This window comes from Drosophila nasuta, chromosome 2R (assembly GCF_023558535.2).
Source record: "Drosophila nasuta strain 15112-1781.00 chromosome 2R, ASM2355853v1, whole genome shotgun sequence".
Lineage (NCBI taxonomy): Eukaryota > Metazoa > Arthropoda > Insecta > Diptera > Drosophilidae > Drosophila > Drosophila nasuta.
This window is the reverse complement of record NC_083456.1, coordinates 5490841-5510499: the sequence shown is the minus strand read 5'-3', so window position 1 is coordinate 5510499 and position 19659 is coordinate 5490841. Positions and strand designations below refer to the sequence as shown.

Sequence of the window (19659 nt, the reverse complement as noted above, 5' to 3'; positions counted from 1 at the left end):
CAATTAGTCGTCCTTGATACGCACATTGCACTCAACTGACACAAGGGCAAATATAAAAACAAAACAAAAATAATAAAATAAGAAGGAACCTTTCTAAACCTTGGGGCTAGCCATTGAACAATTTGTCATAATTCCACATAAAATCTTGCAATTCAGCAAGGAGACACTTCAAGACAGGTCACCTTGCTTGCCACCCACACAGGCTGATCCCTTTGGCAAACAATCGTACTCGGGCATCCACTTAAACGACTGTCATCGAAGACAAATTACAGACAAATGTAAATTTTGTCATACTTCAACGGTTCTTTACATATATTTTGTACATTTTTCATACTCAGCTCAAAGTGTGCGTCGACATTTTCTTTATCATATTCATTTGACACAATCTCACCTTCTACATTTAACCGAACGAGTAATTGGATGTTTATATCCAGAGACGAATAAAATTGGCGTATTTTAAAAATATGCCAAGATTAAAATTTTATTCGATACACCAATTTTAAATTTTAAGACAATTAAAAACTCGAAAAATTTACAGGTGATAAACGTGTCAAAAAAGTAATTGAAAATTATTGAAAAGCATTTAAAATCTTGTAGCCGTGTCGTTCGCATATTTTTTTGGCAATTTGACAGCACAAACACAATACTGTCATTAAGTAAAGCTGCAATTAAGTAACTCGCGCTTTCGATGTGCCCTCTAGACTGAACTGGCAATTTGTGTTGAGTAAACACAAGTAAGTAAACGCAATTAACTTAAACAAACGAGGTAAACAGCCATGATGCTTTATTACAAATAAAAGCATCAAATTTTAAACACGATATTAGAACATGACAAAGTATTGGCACACAACGGATCGCCGAACCTTGAATACTCTTCAATAATCATCAAAAGTAAATTAATATTTAAGACCGTCAGAATCGATAGCGTTTTAATGTGGAAAGTGTTGGTCCTGGTTAAAAGGCACTGAAGATAATTGATTTCATAGTCGGTTGAAACTGCTGTCAGACATCAAATCAAGGCGCCAGCAGATTGTCTAAAGTTTGACAGGCAAACATACAGATAGTCAGACAGACAGACAAACTAAATGGCTGCATGGGTAACTGACACGAAGTGGTTGAAGTGAATCAAGTTGGCCAGCCGGAGAGCTATTGCTGTTCTGTGTTCTCTGCCACGGAATTGCGTATTCAATTTTACTTCTAACGCCCTGATAGACAATTGAATTAACTGCTGTTAGGAGAAGTAGAGGCGTTACATGCCTTTACACTTATCAGTGGCTAGCAACCCCACTTTGGCAGGTGCTAAAGGCATGGACTGCGGCTGATGGCGTCCATTATGGCCGCTCCTCATTTTCTCTCCCTCTCTCGCTCTCTCTCTCTCTCTCCGGAACTTGGGCTTCGCTTTTGCTTTTTAATTAAAATGTAATTTACAGCCATGTCGAGCGCTGGTCACTGCACCTCTGTTCCTGATGCACTGTGTGATTGAAAGACTGACTGACACACGGATGAAAAGAAGGAGGAACTGGCAGCTGCTTGAGCCTTGGAAATTATTTGCAGTTTGCTTAACTGTAGCCACGGAAATGTTTCCGTTTTGGTTTACATAATCAAATTGCCGCCACTCTTTTTCGCAAATTGCTTTCATTTATGACTGATGACTAGCATTTGACACGACCGTAAAGAAAAAAACGCTGAAATCTCAATCAACCTTTTTGGCAGTCATTAATTTTCAAGATCTGCGACGCATATTTAGGCATTAGATTAAATTGTTTTCTTTTAACATACATTTAACTAACCACACAGTACAGTGGGATCCAATGCTTAAATGTCGCGCTCATCGGAATATATATTTGCGTGTTATACAATTAAATATACACTGTAGAAAGTGTGCTGACTTTACTATATTTAAATTATGAAAGCGCTATAATAACTCAACTCAAAATAAATATGATTTATTTTAATGAATATTTGCAATTAATCTCATATATCAGAATATTTCAGCCATCATCAGTTTGATCCACTGTTGGCATATGACAAATATTAAGAGGGCGAACGCGAACAAGGATGAAATGTCCACGCAGTCAGTATGACAGACAGGCAGACAATCGTTTATACGCTTTTTGCATAAATTTGGCCACTTTGTGTTTGGCTCCTTTGCCTATTTTGGTGTTACTTTTTTTGTGCTATGCCCAACAGCTTAGCAAATTCTTTGGCATTTGAAAAATGTCGAAACATTTGTCCATTTGCGCGATATGGATAGGGAGAAAGCAGACAAAAACGAAGAAAAAAAGTTGTGCAAAAAATTAAAAAAAAAAAGTGAAAACTTTTCCAAAGCTGACCCTTTTCGACATGGTCGCCAGTGAGAGTGGCCTTTGGGGATTAAGAGGCAGGCGGGTAAAAGCTGAAGAAAAATTGAAACAAGTTACCCAAACCATTTTCGTTCTTTACCGCTTGCCAATTTATTCAAATGCCTTGCAAAGTGCTAAATAAACAAGACTGAAAAATGCCTAGCTCTTTGGTTAGCAAAAGGGGGCTGATTTTTTCCTTTTTTTTTTTGGGGATTGAGCATAAGCATGTGCGTCATTTTTCTTGGTTTTAGGCGTTGGAGCAGAACGAAAGAATGACAAAAAAAAAATAGAAAAAATTATAACATACTTATTCGGAGGCAGAAAGAAGCCTCTCACTCGCACACACTCACCTTGTATGGGCACATAAATATTTAGATAGAGACAATCCTCTGATTGATTTTGCAGATAGGGCAGTAATCGCTTCAGATACTCCAATCGACCCTTGGGCATGCGCTCGAGAGCTGCTGTCTCATTGTGGATGTCCGGCAGCCGTTGTGGACACACTGGACTAAATCTGCAAAAAGGATGGAGAAAATTGAGAAAAATGTTGGTTAAATGCAAAACTTTTGCGCTAACGTTTTTTTTTCGTTTTTGGTATTTTTATTTTTTGACTTGTTGTTGTCGTTGTTTTGAAAAAGGTTTCAAAAAGTTTCGGAAACAAGCTTATTTTTATGCCAGGCCTTTGTCTGTCGTTATAAACAGATTAATTTGCTAGTATTGTGTAATCTTTGCCGCAGTCAACGTCAACAATTTTACATTCTGTGGACTCTTGTCCTGATTGTCTTTGGGTCATAATAACTTTTTGATTTGAGCCCAAAGTTTGTGCTTTAATTTATTTGGCCTCCCCATTTTGTCAAAGCTTATTTCCAGTTGGCAAATTGGTTTTCGATTTAGCTCGACTCCTTCTCTGTCTCTTTCTTCCTCTCTCACTGCGTAATGCCCGCCAGCTCAGTTGAATTTACGTTGAGAATATTGGTTGCACTGCTCAACAATTCGGTGATAGCCTAGCCATGTCGTGCAACTGCCAACATCAACGTTAGTATTTGCCATTTTAGCCTTGCGCTCATTTATGACTGGCACTGCCAGCGCCTGTGCTTCAGCCCGCGTCTGCTCTGACAGCTGCCTTGAACTCGCTTTCAGCCCGCTTAATCTGCCGTGTGACAGGCATCAAACTAAGTATCCCGAGGCCTGGATTCAACGAGTTGTTCGGCTTTAATGTGCAAGCCCAATTGCACAACAAGTGTCAAACGCAAATGTTATATTTATAAATACCGGGTTATACTTAGTAGCTTCTGTTATAATGTAGTTTGCTTGCGAGAAAGATAACCATAATTTTATAGTATTTATTTATTTTTGAACCCGCTACCCATAATGTGGAAGGGTATTATAATTTTGTGCCTCCAGGACATGTATGTAACATGCAGAAGGACGCACCAACGTCAACAGCCGAGGTGATATAGCCACCGCGCCCTTCTGTCCTGCTGTCCGTATGAACAATAAGATCTCAGAGACTATAAGAGATAGATACATATATTTTTGCAGAACTTGTTATTTTTGCTCGCAGATTATGTTTTTTTTCTTAAAATTTTTGGCACACCCACCACTTTCTCCACAAATCGAATTACAAGCGCAGTTTTGAAGTCAGAGTCTCAAATTTTAGTATAGACAATAAAAACTATAGTATTTTTTATTACTGAGAATTTGGTTGCAATCGGATAAATATTGTGTAAGATATTTAAAAAAATACTTTTTTATAGCAAATAACGACTACTTACTACGACCCTTAGACAATCTGGTATATTTTGCACGTTATCGTAGTAGTACTATATATATATATATATATGTATTGAATGCAGTATTTTAAAAATAATACCGCACCACTTTTTGCTTACATTCAAAATGGGTAACTGGTATCTCACAGTGGAGCACACTCGATTGTAGCTTGCGAATTTGTTATTATTTTTATTTGGCTTTGCTCTGATTTAAGCTGTAATGACTTCGACCAATTTATCATTTTTCATTGCTTCATTTCGAAACCCGTTCAACTGTGGTAAAACAGATAGATACGCCAAAGAGTCAAGTCCCTGATTTCATACACATTTTCTTTCTAGGTTGAAGTAACCCATTTGTTTTTCAGTTTACGGTTTCACATCTCTTTTCGATAGCCCAACTCATAAAGCGTCGTATCCCTTCTGGCTCATCAAATTGTCATAGGGCGAAAATCAATAGGAACATTAAAAAAATGTTCCATTCTCAACTCTCTCGTTCTATCTGTTTAAACTTGGGTCCTTTTCCGAAGACCCCATACCGATGGGAAGGCATAAACATTAATGATACTGCGAAACGAGAATATATTTTATTTAATTTCCCTTCAGTTTTTTGTGTTCGTTTTTGTTGGTGATGGCTGCCATTGTTTGTTGTTTGTGGAGTATATTTAATTTTTATTATATTTGAAGCGCCTCGCAGAAATGGGAAAATGACCACGTGGTGACCCCATGACTCGACATTTTAATGGACGCTTGTGGTGGCCGGACGATTGCCATAATAATCATTAATTTTATGGCAAAACAATAAGGCAGGTAATAAAAGTTTAATTTTCGGCTTCATTCTGGCTATTTTGTATTGCCAACTTAATGGCAGGGAAGCGCTTTCGGAAATCGTGCTCACGAATTTCGAAGTCGACAACCCTGAACGGATAAGAGACATTCTGGGTTAAGAGTAAAAAGTATTAAATATAAGTAATGAAAGTGAAAAGTTTAAATGATGCCTGGTGGAGAGGAGTGCTAGTTGCTGTTGTATTTCGTTACTGTTGACTTTCAACATCAGGTGACACGACCCCGCCCTTATTCACCCGCCCACGACTCTTGGCACTCTCAGCTACAGCTCGTAAAAGCCACATTTTGAATTTTTAATGCGACCCGCAAGCAACGAAATGTGTTCAGTTTTCAAGTGGCAGCGATCTTGTTTATGCGACTTTTGTGTGCTCCCCGCCAGAGTTTAGAGCTGTGCTGATAAGAGCAGCGCGAGGTCGGGGAAATGGCAATGGGAATTATCGTAATAAAGTGGGAGGAGCAAATGAGGTCAGGTCAGCCGAAGAGATGGGGATGGTTGAACTGCGTAACTGTGTTACTTCTCCAGATTTTACTACCATTGATAACTGTTCGGGGAGCGAGCACTAAAAAGTTAACAATTTTTATGTGACTAAGCGAAATTTAAGGAATTACTTTGGTTATAGTGCATTGCATTTTTGTTATGTACTCGGGATATATTTATTTCATTTCAGCTCAGAGATGTGATGTATTTTACATTAAACACTATCATTAAATTTTTTACAGTTAATTGCACGAATTATTGAAAGGAAAACGTTAATTTTGTTATCTACTAAGTGGAAATATTTCGAATTTTATTTCAACATTTTATGTTTAGCTGTTCCATACTAACGACTCTGCGATGTATTTTTCAGAAGTTTTAGTTAATTGGTAATCAAGTTGGAGTCTTTAGACTCTTTCATTTGCCAATTTCCATATTTTACATTATACTATATATTTTTTATGAATTAATCGAAATGAAATTAAAGAAAATTGATAAAATAGTGCACTGTACTTAATATTTTTATCTATACAGGATACATTTAAGTGGAAATATTTCTAATTTAATTTCAACATTTTATATTTATGCTTTAATCCATTTGATGGACTCTATTCTAGCTTAGCTTTTTCATTAATAAAAACTCGCACTGAAACATTTTTCGGTACTTTTAATTAACATATGTTAATTGATAATCAAGTTGGACTACAACTTGGAATCCTTAAAAAATATTTCTATTATTTTCAAGAATTTTATTTTGTAGAGTGAATTATTTTAATTTAACATAATTTCTGCCTTATCGTTTCTCCTTTTCATGCTTTGAATTTTTCCCAACGTTTTTTTATTAACATTGGCAAACTAAATAAAATTATATTCAGCCTCATAATTTCTATTCATCCAGCTGATGGCTGCTGCGGCTTATCGGTTTTCATTTTCCACAAACAAACAAACAAACAACGCGTAAATTTGTGCCAGCAAAGACAAACAATTTTTAGTTTCTCTGTCCCAGGCATAAACAACGACAAAAAAAACAACATGCTACGCATATAAATCATGCGGCGAGAAACAAACAGGTCAGAGAAGGACGTCGGGACACTGGTCGCAGGATATGCCCGAAACACGGCAGACACATGCAATTGAAATTCAGAAAACCCGCAAGAAGCGTTCAGAAATATTGTCAGTGGGTGTGTGTGTATGTATTTTGGGCATGACCCGCATAATCTGCATGCGGTGTGGGCAGGTGACGGGTGGATCATAGAGCGGGGCACGCACAGTTCGCTTTCGTTGTAAACAAACGGTAAACTGAACAGCAACAGCAGTCGGGCAGAAGTCAGGAGCAGGAGCGACTTAGAAAAGCACTTGGAGCACTTGCTGCCTTGGCTTAAATACATCAAACAGAAGCATAATCTCAGTCGAGCGGAAAAATGCATGCGCAACTGTGAAGCAAGTGTGCGTGGAGGATTCGTTGGAGGGAAGATATTTACGTAGATAGCGGGGGCGTGGATGTGGATGTAGATGTGAATGGGGGCGTAGGTGGGGGCTTAGCAGTCGACCGAAAATGATATGCGACATTGCGGCCACGTCAAGCAAAATAGATTAATTTTACCTTTGGGCATCGGGGCAGAAATCTGTCGTCGTCGACGTCGTCTACGCTGCCTGCCAGCTACCTGCTTACAAATTAGATTGGCAGTCTCGCCCAGTCTATCATTTTGGCTACACCCCCACCCACCATCCACCCAACCTCATGCCCTGCCCCACTGGTCGTTGGCGGTGGCACGCATAAAGCTTTCTTGCCGCAGTCAAATTAAATAAAATCCAATTTAAAACGAATTTTCGCAATTTCATTTACAACACAGGGCAACAGAGCCCAGCATCAGCATCAGCAGCAGCAGCAACGGTAGTCAAATACGACAGAGAAAATCAGGCACCTTGGGCAAACAGCCGCACAATTTATGCAGAACCACCGGGTGGTGCGTCGATGGTCTACCCGTCTTACCCCCTTCACCACAATTTGTCCTTGCTCTTGCTTTCTCTCAGTTATTCCACTCTCTCTCTCGCTCTCTCTCTCTCTCTCTCTTTGTATCTTGCTGGTTGCTCTCGAGCTTTAAATTGGAATTAACGTTTTTAATGATGGAAGCAATCTTTTATTTTGTATATATTTTTTTTTTAATTTCTTATTTCTGCCTCTTTCCATTTTATATTTTGCTTTTCCTTCTGCTGCCTCTCAAGAGCACGCATTAAGCAAGGCCACAGACGGCAGTAGCAAAGCAGCAGCTACAGCCTTCAAGTGGAGCACTCATTAATGCGCTTTTTATTAGGAAAATCGTTAGGTTGAGTTTTCCGCAAGCAGCTTTTTCATTTTGATTAAAACGCCCAAGCGTCATGCATAAAACTCGCAGTTTATTGCATTTTTTCTCCCATCCACTCTATCAGCTGACGTGAGCTAACAGGTAACTGGGAAACAGTTTAGAGCAGGTGGCAAAGCCCTGCGAGTCCTGTGCCCTTCTCCTGCTTCTCCACACTTCCAGTGGCTGTCCCTGCTAATCCGCTTGTATTTCATAATCCTTACGCCAAAAGCAAAAGCTTTATGACGACCAAAGTGCAAAGTGGTTGGAAAATTTATTTTAAAACAACAACAAAAAAACAAGAACATTGCTGAACCGAAGGGTGAAGCGCGTTAAAGGAAGGAAAGGGCGCATTGGGTGAACTTAACTATGGATAGGTTGGGAGCTATGGGCGTGGCTCTTTGTGTATGCTACTCTTGGTGTTGACACGCGTGGACTGTCAAAGCATCAACAGCTTGAGCTTTGGCTGCTTAAAAATACAACAAAAAGGGAGTTTAAGTACTGCAGTTGAGGGTTTTTATTAGTGCTGAAAATGTTTGAATTGCACATATGCGAATATTTTAATTATAGCATGAATTGATTTAGTTAGTGGCTTCCATTTTATTAGTTACGAATAGTTTATGATTAGAAAAATTTGAAATTGAGCTTAGGATTTTCAATAAATTTGACCTTCTAACATACATCGCTTTGAAGGCATACCAATACCTAATTCCGCGAAAAGATTTCACAAACAAAATTGTGGGCGTGCTGTAATTCTATGTATTTTCCTCAATGCTAATAAGCTTTAAGTATCGTTCATGGAAATTGCTGAGGATGGACCACAAAATGCCCAAAACGCATCCATTTTCGCATTTAACTGTAAAGCCGGCTAATGATCTTTTGTACCTTGAATGTCTGACAGGAATTTCGGTCCTCAGATGGTGGACGCAACTTTATTACGCTGACGTGCTGAAAAATCTCTTGAACATTACTCAAGGAGTTTATTGGCCTGCCAGCCTGGCACTGTCAACAGTCCAACAGCTATGCGGCTTGACAAATAAAGCCTCTGCCCCATCTACCCACCGTCTTCACAGTGGAGTGGCAGACAGGAAAACAGCCAGACTGACAGACAGGCAGACAGGGCAACAGACTGAGCGTCGGACTGACAAACAGAGATTGCCTGACAATTGCGATGATGTCAGCCAAAAATCGTACTCAAAGGCAACAGCGAGAGCAGCAGGTGCCACAGTTTTGAGTCTGTGTCATTCATCAGAGTTTCGCAGAACAGAACCAGAAAAATTATGGTTATTTGCGGGACGTTGATTTCATCCGTCCGTCGGCCTTTTTGGCCTTTTTCCATTTGCCAAAGGCAATGGAAAAAAAAAATGAAATGAAAGGGTAAGCTAATTAAGATACTCTATAGCTATTGTTATCACTTAAGGTTCTACAATCTTGCTCAATTTCAATAAAATGAATGGTAATGGATAGGCTGATCGGATACGAAAGTGCGTTACACCAGCTCTAGGTTAACTGATGTACAACACTTCTTCAGGGTATACAAAACAAAAAAAAAAAGGGAACGCAACCAAAGAGAGAAAAACTTCTGCGGCACCCTTTTACAAAGCAAACAATGCGGCTGCAGGACAACCAGGACAACCGTGTTCGGGGAATCTTTGTGAATAATGATTTGCCACTTGGGAGCGTTTGTAAATTAGATGCTCGGCTTGTTCTAGCTATTGTTGTTGCTTTCGTTATTGTTGTTGCCGTTGCTGTTGTTGTTGCTTAAGTGTCGCACAGCTGCTGCCTGGCGGCAGCGTAAATATTTAATTTGTGAAACATTTCAAGCGGAAGCCCGCTGAGTCTGCTGACCTTTGACTTTTTTCCTTTCTTTTTTTTTGCCATTACGTCGCGTATTATCATTATTATTGCCGTTGTGTGTGTAACGAATATATGTATTTGTGTGTGTGTGTGTCTGAGTCTGTAGCATTTTTATTAGTATTTTCGTAATTTGGCTTTTGCCTGACTCTTGTGTGCCTTACTTCTTGTCGGGGTCACACTGGCGCACTCGACAATAATGAGTAAGTTAATTGAGGTGACAATTGTCGAGCAACGGACCACAAGCCACGGCTGGCGACCCTCTTGAGTAGCTGAGCCTGCCACAGGCCCTTGAGTTATGGCATTTTGATCATTTTATGTATTTCGAGTACGCGACAGCGCTTCAGATGGAACCCTCTTCATCGCCGCGGGCATCTCAAGTAACTGAAAATGATTTAACGCTGTTAAATTGACAGCGCATTTGCATTGGGGTCGGATTTACTCTATTTCTTTTGCCATCATTAACTTTGTTAGACGAAGGACTAAGGTGAAGGAAAACATAAAATAAAAGTCCTTTGCATATGGCTATAATAATCAAATTTCGAAAGATTTATTCTTACGGAAAAATTATTCATATTTTATTCTTTTGTTGACTTTCGCTAAGAAGTTTTCATATTAATTATTCAATTGACCCATACTGTCATTACACAATTTATTTAAATATAAAAGAAAAAATATTATTTGAAAAGGATAGGACTTCCTTCCAAATACATACTTCAGTAATCTGACTTTCTTTTTGAATGCAACCCATTAAAACCTTCTCAAACAATCGACTTGACTCCTAATGTTTAGTTGTTGAGGTACTTTTATGGTTTGTGCTGATTCAAAAACATGAAATAAGAAAGAAAACAATTCTTTAAATTATTTGTATTTTTTTAAATTAAGTTCGTAGCTTTTCTATTCATTAAAAATTCGTTAAATCAGTTCATTCTTTCAATTCCTTGTTTAAAATGCTCAATTTAGTTGCATGGCTATAAAAGAACATTTATGCTAGGATCCGGCTCGTTTCATTTAAGCATAATGTGAATTTCTCGTCTTGTTAGTTAGTTCCAGTTACGAGCATGTAAATTCGCCCCACAGGTTCTATGATTAACAGGGAAGCGCGTCAGCTCATAAACTTTATACCCAGCACATCCGGTAACTTGAAATTTATGCTGACGAGTTTATAAAGACGGCTGGCAGGGGACAGGCGGCAGGCTGGCGGGTTGGTTATAGTGGACAGGACAAGTCAAAGACATACTTACATAAACATGCACACACATATTATACGACCCCGAAGCACCATTAAAAATCTAGCCAGAGCTGGGCTTGGCAGCGACTTACCTGTCCGCCTTTTTGACGCCCGACCACATGGCTGCGGAGACGGGGGGCATGAAACGCAAATTGCCGACGGGCGGCGAGGCGTAGGGTATGCCACGGTACGCCTCAACCGGATCCAAATGCCGTCCATCTAATTGGACAATTACGCCCGAGATGGCGCCGTTGCGTGTGTGGATGATGCGCGATGAGAGCTGTGCGGGTAATTGATCATGATTTATGTTGTTATTGTTGCTATTGTTGTTGCTGTTGCCATTGCTGCTGCTGCTGCTAGTTAGTCTACTGTTGCGGTTGCCGCTTGACGCCGATGATGACGAACTGCTGCTGCTGCTGCTTGTCGACGTTGCAAACGATGACGACGAGGACGATGACGATGATGAAGTGAGCGATAATGAGGGCACAGAACTGGACGTGGCCGCATTGCCAGAGCTGCCCGTGGCGCTGCTGGAGCCGATCAATACTAGACCGCCGCTGCTACTTGTTGCCGCATTGCCACGCAGTGTGGCACTCAAATTACCAGATATGCTGTTGCCATTGTTGTAGCTGATGCCAGCGCCGCGGCTGCTACACACTTGCAGCACAAGTAGCAGCAAAAGCAGCAGCAGGCCACGTATTTTTCTTCTCGTTCGCGAAACTCTCGCTGTTGTTGTTGCTGATGATGATGTTGCTGCTGTTGCTGCTGCTGCTAGTGGCAGTTGTCGCGTGGATTGCAGCAACATTACCATTATTAATATTGGTCAAAATGGCGATGTTGCAATGATGTTGCTGCCGTTGAATGACTTTATGCACTGCAGCTCTTTCTTGATGTTATTGGTGTTGATGTTGCTGTTGATGTTGTTGTTGTTGTTACGCTTGTTGTATAATTGACCACAATATCGCTGTTTGTGGCGTGGCCTTATTTTCCGGTTTATTCAGTCGCGATTCGTTTTTATCGTTTTGTAAAGATTTTCGCCTTTTGTTTTTTAATTAACAATGTGAATCCTTTTCCATATTTCAATGGCAGCTGAAGCGAACTGTAAAGAACAGAAAGACACACGTAAAAAAGATTAATATTGCATTTTCCAACATGGCTGCTCATGTGAGTACATTTAAATATTGGTAAAGTTTCAGAGTGCAATTTAAATTTCCGCTTTAAGCAAACATAAATTTCAGCTGCTGCTGCTGTCGAAAATTTAATATTCTACTTGTGAAATGCAGCGACGATTCTCTCGACTGCTTCTGGCTGCTGGCTGCTGGCTGCCTGCACTTCAAAACGTCCGCAAAGTGCGCCAGAAGCATGTAAGGCGGGTCCCGAAAAGTATGCAATGCCATTTTGAAGTCCTCATAGAAGTAGCTCTTAGCACAAGCCTCAATCAGCTCACTTGCTGGCGGCGTCGCGTTGTCTTTGCCTTTCTCCTCTTGCTCTCTCTCTCTCTCTTTTACAATTTCCCATTCTCATTCATTTTTTCCAGCTTTTCTTGCTGCATTTGTTTGTTGTTTTTTGTTGCTTGTGTGTGTGGATGCATCACCTTGTTTGCACTTGAGCTAGTGTCCTTGCCCTTCTTGTTGTCGTCGTCGTCAAAGAGAATGTAAGCAACAATAAAGGCGTATTCAGTTGTCAGACATGCCAGGCTGTCGGTCTGGACCAGCTGAAACTATGCAGCTGACTTTGCCTTAAAGCTACTCATGTGTATTTATACAACAATGAAGAGTGCACCTAAAGTTTAAATATCATATTTTGTTGCTTTGAATCAAATGAGATCAAGTGCAGTTAAGTTGTCTATTAATAATGTTTCGAATACTTCACATTTATGCCATTTTAAGGAATTTAATTCCGAGTATTTGCATCGTTTACTACTTTTGGCATTTTCTTGTGGCACTTCGAGTAATGCACTTGCTACGTTTCTATTTTATAACCTATTTCGTACGTGCCTTGCAAGTGTCCCGTCTGTTAGTTTTTGGTCGAAAATTGTTATGTGTACTCACTTAGTTATTCCGTGCGTTGCTCTATGTCTTTGCGGGTTGTCTGCGCCTTTCTGCAGGTGCTAAGCTCCCACCTTCTCCTCTCCTCTCGCATGTGCTAGTGGGTTAGTGTTCTTCCTACTGCCTTTCCCTCAAGTTCTTAGCATACACTTCACGTACACTGCGCTCAACTGCGCTGTCTGACGCTGCTGCTGTTGCGTTGTCTGAATGCCTGCACGCTACAATTGTCATGCAAGCACACGAGGACATTTTTTCAAGGCTTTCACGTGCTCAACGCGCTGCCATTGTTGGCTTCTCAAGCAGCTGCCGCCGCATTGCTGTAGCGAGATAAAGAGAAAGAAAGACAGAGAGAGAGTGAGAAATGTGCTGCGTTAGACGTTTATATATATATGTTGCATTTATGATACTTGAACTATGATTAATTAAGTGACACGCTCAAACACGCGCCATTTAGATGCATATTAAGTAGCCGCATTGTGAGCCAATCTAATTATTTATCTAATGGAATGGAATTGCGGACTTCAGAATTAGTTTTCAAGAGAGGCATTTCACATTTTAAATAATGCAGTTATTTAAAACTCTTATGTGTTGTTGTCTGTTCATATAAACAAACTAAACTGATTTGACTATAAGATCCAGCAAGTTAAAAGTTTTAAAAGAATTTAATTTCATTCGCCATATAAACCAAGAAAAATTGAATTAATATGTAATCTATTTTTAGAGTTAAACCAAAAAACTAAATTCGAACTAAATGAAATTCAATTTTGTTTGTTTTAGAATGCAGTTGTCAATTGCAATCGACCACAGCTTACTTATTTCTATATATATATATATATATATATATATAGGTTTAATCAAAAATATTATTTTTACAAAATAACTCACATAAATTTGAAATTAACATATACATATATGACTTTTATATTAATTACAAATTATTTGCGTTTTTTTCTAATTAGCAGAATAGTATTCTTGATGAATATAATCTACTTATTTCTTAGCAAAGTGAATGAAGCCTTTGCCTCTACATATTTTATGTAAATATTCCCTGATGTGTGTGCGTGTATCTTCCAAGTCACTTGACAATTTCAGTATGCCAAAGCAGAACATTTTCAATTAGAATGCGCCCTCAAGTGTAAGAAAATTATTATGCACATCATTAGCAAAGTATTTAGTTGTCGACGGTCCCACAAGGGCTACCTTTAAGTACTCCGGCTGCTCTCACTAGTTAAATTAATTGTTTTGGTGGAAATTGAGCTGTTTCCCCATTTTATTAACGCCGAAACCATTCCAAGTTTAGATGGGTGGTCCCAATGAGAAAGTGGCTTTTTAATTTATTTATGCAAATACGAATGAATTTTCGGCGTACACTTTGCCACAGGCAAACAGCTTGGCTTTTCGAAATGTGTAGTCTCATAAGTAAACAACTGCCTTGTCCCACTTCAGTGTCCCAATGAATACTTTGCACAAGCAACAACAGCAATGTTGACAACAACAACATCACAAGTATAGCATCATCAAGTGCGTGTCTCAGTTGGAGGTAGATTACTGAAGAATTTGCCTTTACTTTGTTGTTATTCACACTGGGACAGCATGCAAACATTGTAAATCATACGCACTGTTGCCCGCCCAGCTGTAGTGCTGGCTTATTTGGTTATGGTAAATGAGTTAGGGCGGCAATTTTGTGCCTATTTGCGATTCTTAAAGTGTCTTTCAATGCTGTCAATTTTTGATACAGTTGTGAATAGTGAATGCCAAGTAAAATGTTACTTCTATGTTCAAATTGTAATAATAAAAGATTTTTACAATACCACTATTATTTGAATTTTATTAGATTTGTTTAGTTAAATCTTTATATCTTTAAAATCTTCTATTTAAATTCAAGAAACAATGTTTAAATTCCGTTTGAACTTTCTGCAGCTAAAATATTGCATTTACATACATGAAATAATGTTTCAATTTTGTTTGGACTTTTTGCTGTTCAAGACGCTGAAGCAAAAGTTGTCAAGAAGTTCAAGTCAAGTTGAAAACAACTTGTGACTGCAGCATGAGTATTCGCACCTACACCCATTCTGGCATTTGAAATGACTTTATCAATTTGTTAGACCTCGTGTTTCGCCAATGTAATTTGTGCTCAAGCCAAAAGATAATTGGATCGAGCATTTGTTTGTGCGCCTAATTTAACAGTGTCTATGAATGTGTGTGTGTGTTTGTATAAACAAAATTCTATTTCGCAAAATACATTTAATTTGCGCTTTAATTAAAAATCAAAACGCGATAAGAACGCGACAAGATGAAAGTCGGGAAAAACCGTTGAACCATCCACCAACAATAACAACTACAGTAGCAACAAGAAAGCGTGTAATTGTGGAAAATGATGCTGCGGCTTGACTTTCCAACTCGCGACTCGGATCGCAATTTCTAGTAATTTCCGCACTGGCCAAGCCTTTGCACCATAAATTCTGGCGCCAGCCAGAGTCAGACCTAGAGCCAGAGCCAAAGCCAGACCAAGACAGGATACGCATTCAGAGAGCGAGGGAGAGAACAATTGTGCCGGGTCCGCATCTCTTGGTCCGAGGGTCATTAATTTGTCTTTAGAGGCCGACGAAGCCGACGTGGCATTAAACTGCTTAAGTAGCACAACTAAATTAAGAAAACGATGCAGGGGGGCTGCTTGCTCGACTGGCAATTAAAAGGTGTGGTGGAGGGGTGTGTGTTGAGATGTGTTCAGCGTCGTGTCCAGATAAAGTTCAAAGCGGATTTAATGCTATGGCTATTTATGTTTATCCTTGATTAAGTCTTCGCACTGCGTTACAGCTACAGAATGACACGATTTTCAGCTAAATGTAATGAGAACTCTGTTATATCAAAGTCACTCTTGACAAGAACTTGCTGCATGCAACACAATAATGAATGCGTTGCGTAAGCATAATTTATTCGTTGCTTTCTTTTTTTTTTTGTTTTGTGCACATCACAGTGGCAACAACAATTGTTACAATATGCCCCTTTGTGAAATAAAGTAACCACAGCGTAACAACAAAATGAAAATGCAACTATAAATGCAGAAATATGTAGAGCGTGTAGAAGAAGAAGCTTCAACAAAATACGAAACCAAAATACACGCGAGCACAATGCACATTTATCATATGAAACACGCACACACTGACAACTCCATAAAAGCACACACACACAGACACTCATGAACAGATATATGAGCCACAAGGATATTAATGTGTGCTGATAAAAGCAAAGCATGATAAACTAAAGATGTTGTTGGTCTGGCCAAAAACATTGAAAAGGCGCACACATTGCGTATGCGTTATATTTCATACTATTTTCATAAGCAAGGTCAGAAGGCAGTAGACAGCAGCGAATGGAAAGCGGGAGAGGAAAAACACCAACAAAGAACAAATGGATATAATTCATTTCGATCGATTGGTATGCAGGGAACAATTTCCCAAAATTTAATCAGTTTTCATGCATAAACAAGTTTGTTTGGGGAGAAATTACTGTGCGAATGTGCAGCGAATGGGAAAATTGTATACTAGACGCTTGAGGTAATGAAAATGGAAATGAAACGCCTTTTGTATCTCAAGTTTATTGGCATCACTAGCAACCTGGACAGGTGAAAAAGAGAGTAAGATAACTGAGGCAAAATTAAGCTGTGTACTTCAGACCATTTCAAATGGTCTGTGTTATTCGAATCAGCTTATGTCTTGCTTTCTTTTCCCTGAACAATTTTATCGAAATCATTTTATTATTGTAATTACTATTTGAAGTCGGCTTTTGGTTGCTCAGAGGTGCAAAAAATGTAGCATTCATTGCAAGACAAGTAAATAAATGTCGCAATGCATTTTCACCCAACAAAAATTTAAACTTTACAAAATAAATGCACACAGCAGCAGTAAAGAAAAAGGAAGACGATAAAAGGAAAGACAACTACAGTTTTCCATCCAATGTGCTTGATAAAAGAAAGAGTCGAAAATAAAAGTTTACCCGGAGCGCATCATATTTCATGCAGATTTATGCAAAAATTTGTGCAATTTACGCAAAGAAACTGCAAAAGAAGCACAGCAAGTGCAATCTTTAACGGAGACGAGGAAAGTATTTTAGCATCGAGCATTGAATTTGATGGCAAATAATGCGACTTTATAACTAGTTGAAATGCATTTTGCATGTCACAGACGCTTGATAAAATTACTTAAATATGCTGCACTTTATGGAGTACTTGGTACTTGACTTTAGGTCTGGCAAAGAGGATCTCCCCTCAGTTTATATTTGCTGCTGCTTTTCCGCTTTTATTATGTTCGCTGCCAACAATGGCTTATAATTATTTTTTCTCCTTTTTATTTTTAAGTCGTCAGTCGCTTACTGGCTGCTTTTTATTTATATAAGAGTATATTAAAAGGCAGCTTTTGGTGTTCTGCTCTGAGCTGAGCTGTGGGTCCGCTGTCTGCAGTTTCTAGTTTGCAGCTGGCATTTACCAACTCGCTGGATATTTTTTTCTCCTCTTCTTTTTAAGTAGTAAACGGCAAAACAATGGTAGCCCACAACAACAGCAGTAGCATTAAAAACAACAACAAATACAGCAGTAGCTTGACTTGCACCACAAAATTGAAAAGAACGTCTGACAGGCGAAGGCAAAGGCGAAAACGAATGCGAAGGCGTAGACCAACTTTAAGCCCAATGTGTAAATGCGTAAAATCATAAAATCATAAAGAATTATAATCCTGCATCTGAACATATGAATGTAAATGAAAACTTAACTAATGCTTACTTGTTTAAATAATATGAAAAATGGAATATAGTATTAGATTTATATAGATCGTCAATTATTGCATTATCATAATAATATATATTTTTAATCATAATTGCACTCCATCAATATATTATTTCACATTTCCAATAATAAACTTTAATGAATTTCAAAATTATTCATGGTAATAATTAGCTAAAATGGCAAATGAAAGTCTTCATTTTCTGAGTAGGTATCAAAACATCAGGAATATGCCAGACGAAGTCAAAGCATAGTTAATAATTGATTTAATCAAGTCCATTAAATGTGCATTTAGCTAATGCAAGAAATTAATCAATTGGTTTGGTTAGTCAACTGCAATGCGGAAATTTGAAATCAAAGGCAACTGAATTTAATTGACACTCATTAGTATTGCTTAAAATACACATTTTGCATACACTCGTATAAATTTGGGAAATTTTAGGGAGTAAATGCAATTTGAATTTAATCAGAGCCTTACATCAAAGCATATAATTTATGCAGAACTTCTATACAAATTTTATCCTTGGGGCAAACATTAGCTGAGCAATAAATTTCGCGCACAATTGAGCCTGTGATTGTGCCACAGCGAATGTAAGGAAAATTAATTTTCCTGTGATTTTGCATGTGTAGACAGACGCACGCACATACACGATATACACATGTGTATCTGTATGGCTTTGCATGTATGTTTGTGTGTCTGGCATAAATTGTGCGCTCGCGGCTAACAAAATTTTAAAAGCAAATGCTGAAATAAATTATCGCTTAATATTGGCAAATGATTTGCCAGTTTTCCCATTGCAAAAGGCCTTCTTCCCAATTGCTGTTGCCTGCCTTTCCATCTTGCGCTTTTTACAATTTTTGGCAGAATCCAAATTGAATTCATTATGCTGAGTATCCCGTACGAATCGCAGAAAATCATTCGCCTTTGGCCATGGACTACGAATTGTAATATAACCATATTAAAGCAACATTATAACATTACGTAAAAGCACCAGAACGAAACGACGTCAATGACGTTGTTGTAAGCACATTCGAAGACAAAAATAACAAGGATTCCATCCTAGCAACGTTGCTAACAACATATAGAAAAAAATACTATTAGAATACAATTTTCATCAAGGCAAATTCGAAATACTCTTCACAATAAAATTATTCTCAGATTTCCTAAAATAACTACTCATTTTAGTGAACTAAAGTAATAAGTAACAATAATTGTTCGAAGTGCTTACTCTTTTTAATTTTAGTTAAGTTAGGTAGTTAAATATTTTTTGATCTAACCCATACATTTGTTTACAGAAGTAGTTATAATATTGAGGTGGTATCCAATATGATTAGATTTAAGAAAATCAAATTTATCCTCAATATATTCGTAAATCAATTACGTTCTTATACTGTCTTATAAGTATAGCGAATACGATGACAAGTTCAAATGTATATCAATGTCTATATCTAGCACACTTCTTCGCACACTCATTTCCTTGGCCTGAGCATTGGTCTTAATTAATTTCCTCTGTGTTGGCTTTGTTTTATTTTAGTTTCGCTTTTAGTGGCGTTGGGATTATTGTTGCCGAGTATTTTAATGACATTTTCATAAACAGTCGCCGCAGATATTTTGTGCCCTGATGTGGCTCTAATTTGCTTTTATGCCACGTGGCATTCAACGACATCTTGCTGCCTTTGCTGCTGTGCTGCGGGTCCTGCTGTCGGTATTTGGCTGTGTTTTGTCTTTGGCTTGGCAGATAAAATAATTTATTGGGTAAAAATTGCTGGCCAAGAACTAAGCATTTTGATTTCTTTCAGCTAGCAGCTGGCTGTGTGGGCCGCTGGTTCACATCTTATCTCAACTGGTTTATCTATTTTGGCTCTCGCTTTGGGTCCTCCATAATGTTGGCGCCATGTTGATGTTATCGTTGCGGAAGTGTTGACTCAATGTTTACTCAATGAGGGCGTTGCTGCGATATGACAGCGCGACAGC

General features: G+C 38.6%; 1 protein-coding gene across 1 annotated transcript in view; it reads right to left on the bottom strand.

Moving 5' to 3' along the window:
- The window catches only part of LOC132785305 (neuroligin-4, Y-linked), a 79220-nt gene that overhangs the window by 27884 nt on the left and 31677 nt on the right, over nt 1-19659 (bottom strand). The window contains 3 exon segments of the mRNA XM_060791343.1: nt 2693-2856; nt 10952-11958; nt 12911-13224. Of these exon segments, the coding sequence (XP_060647326.1) occupies nt 2693-2856; nt 10952-11670 (883 nt within the window). The 5' untranslated portion in view covers nt 11671-11958; nt 12911-13224.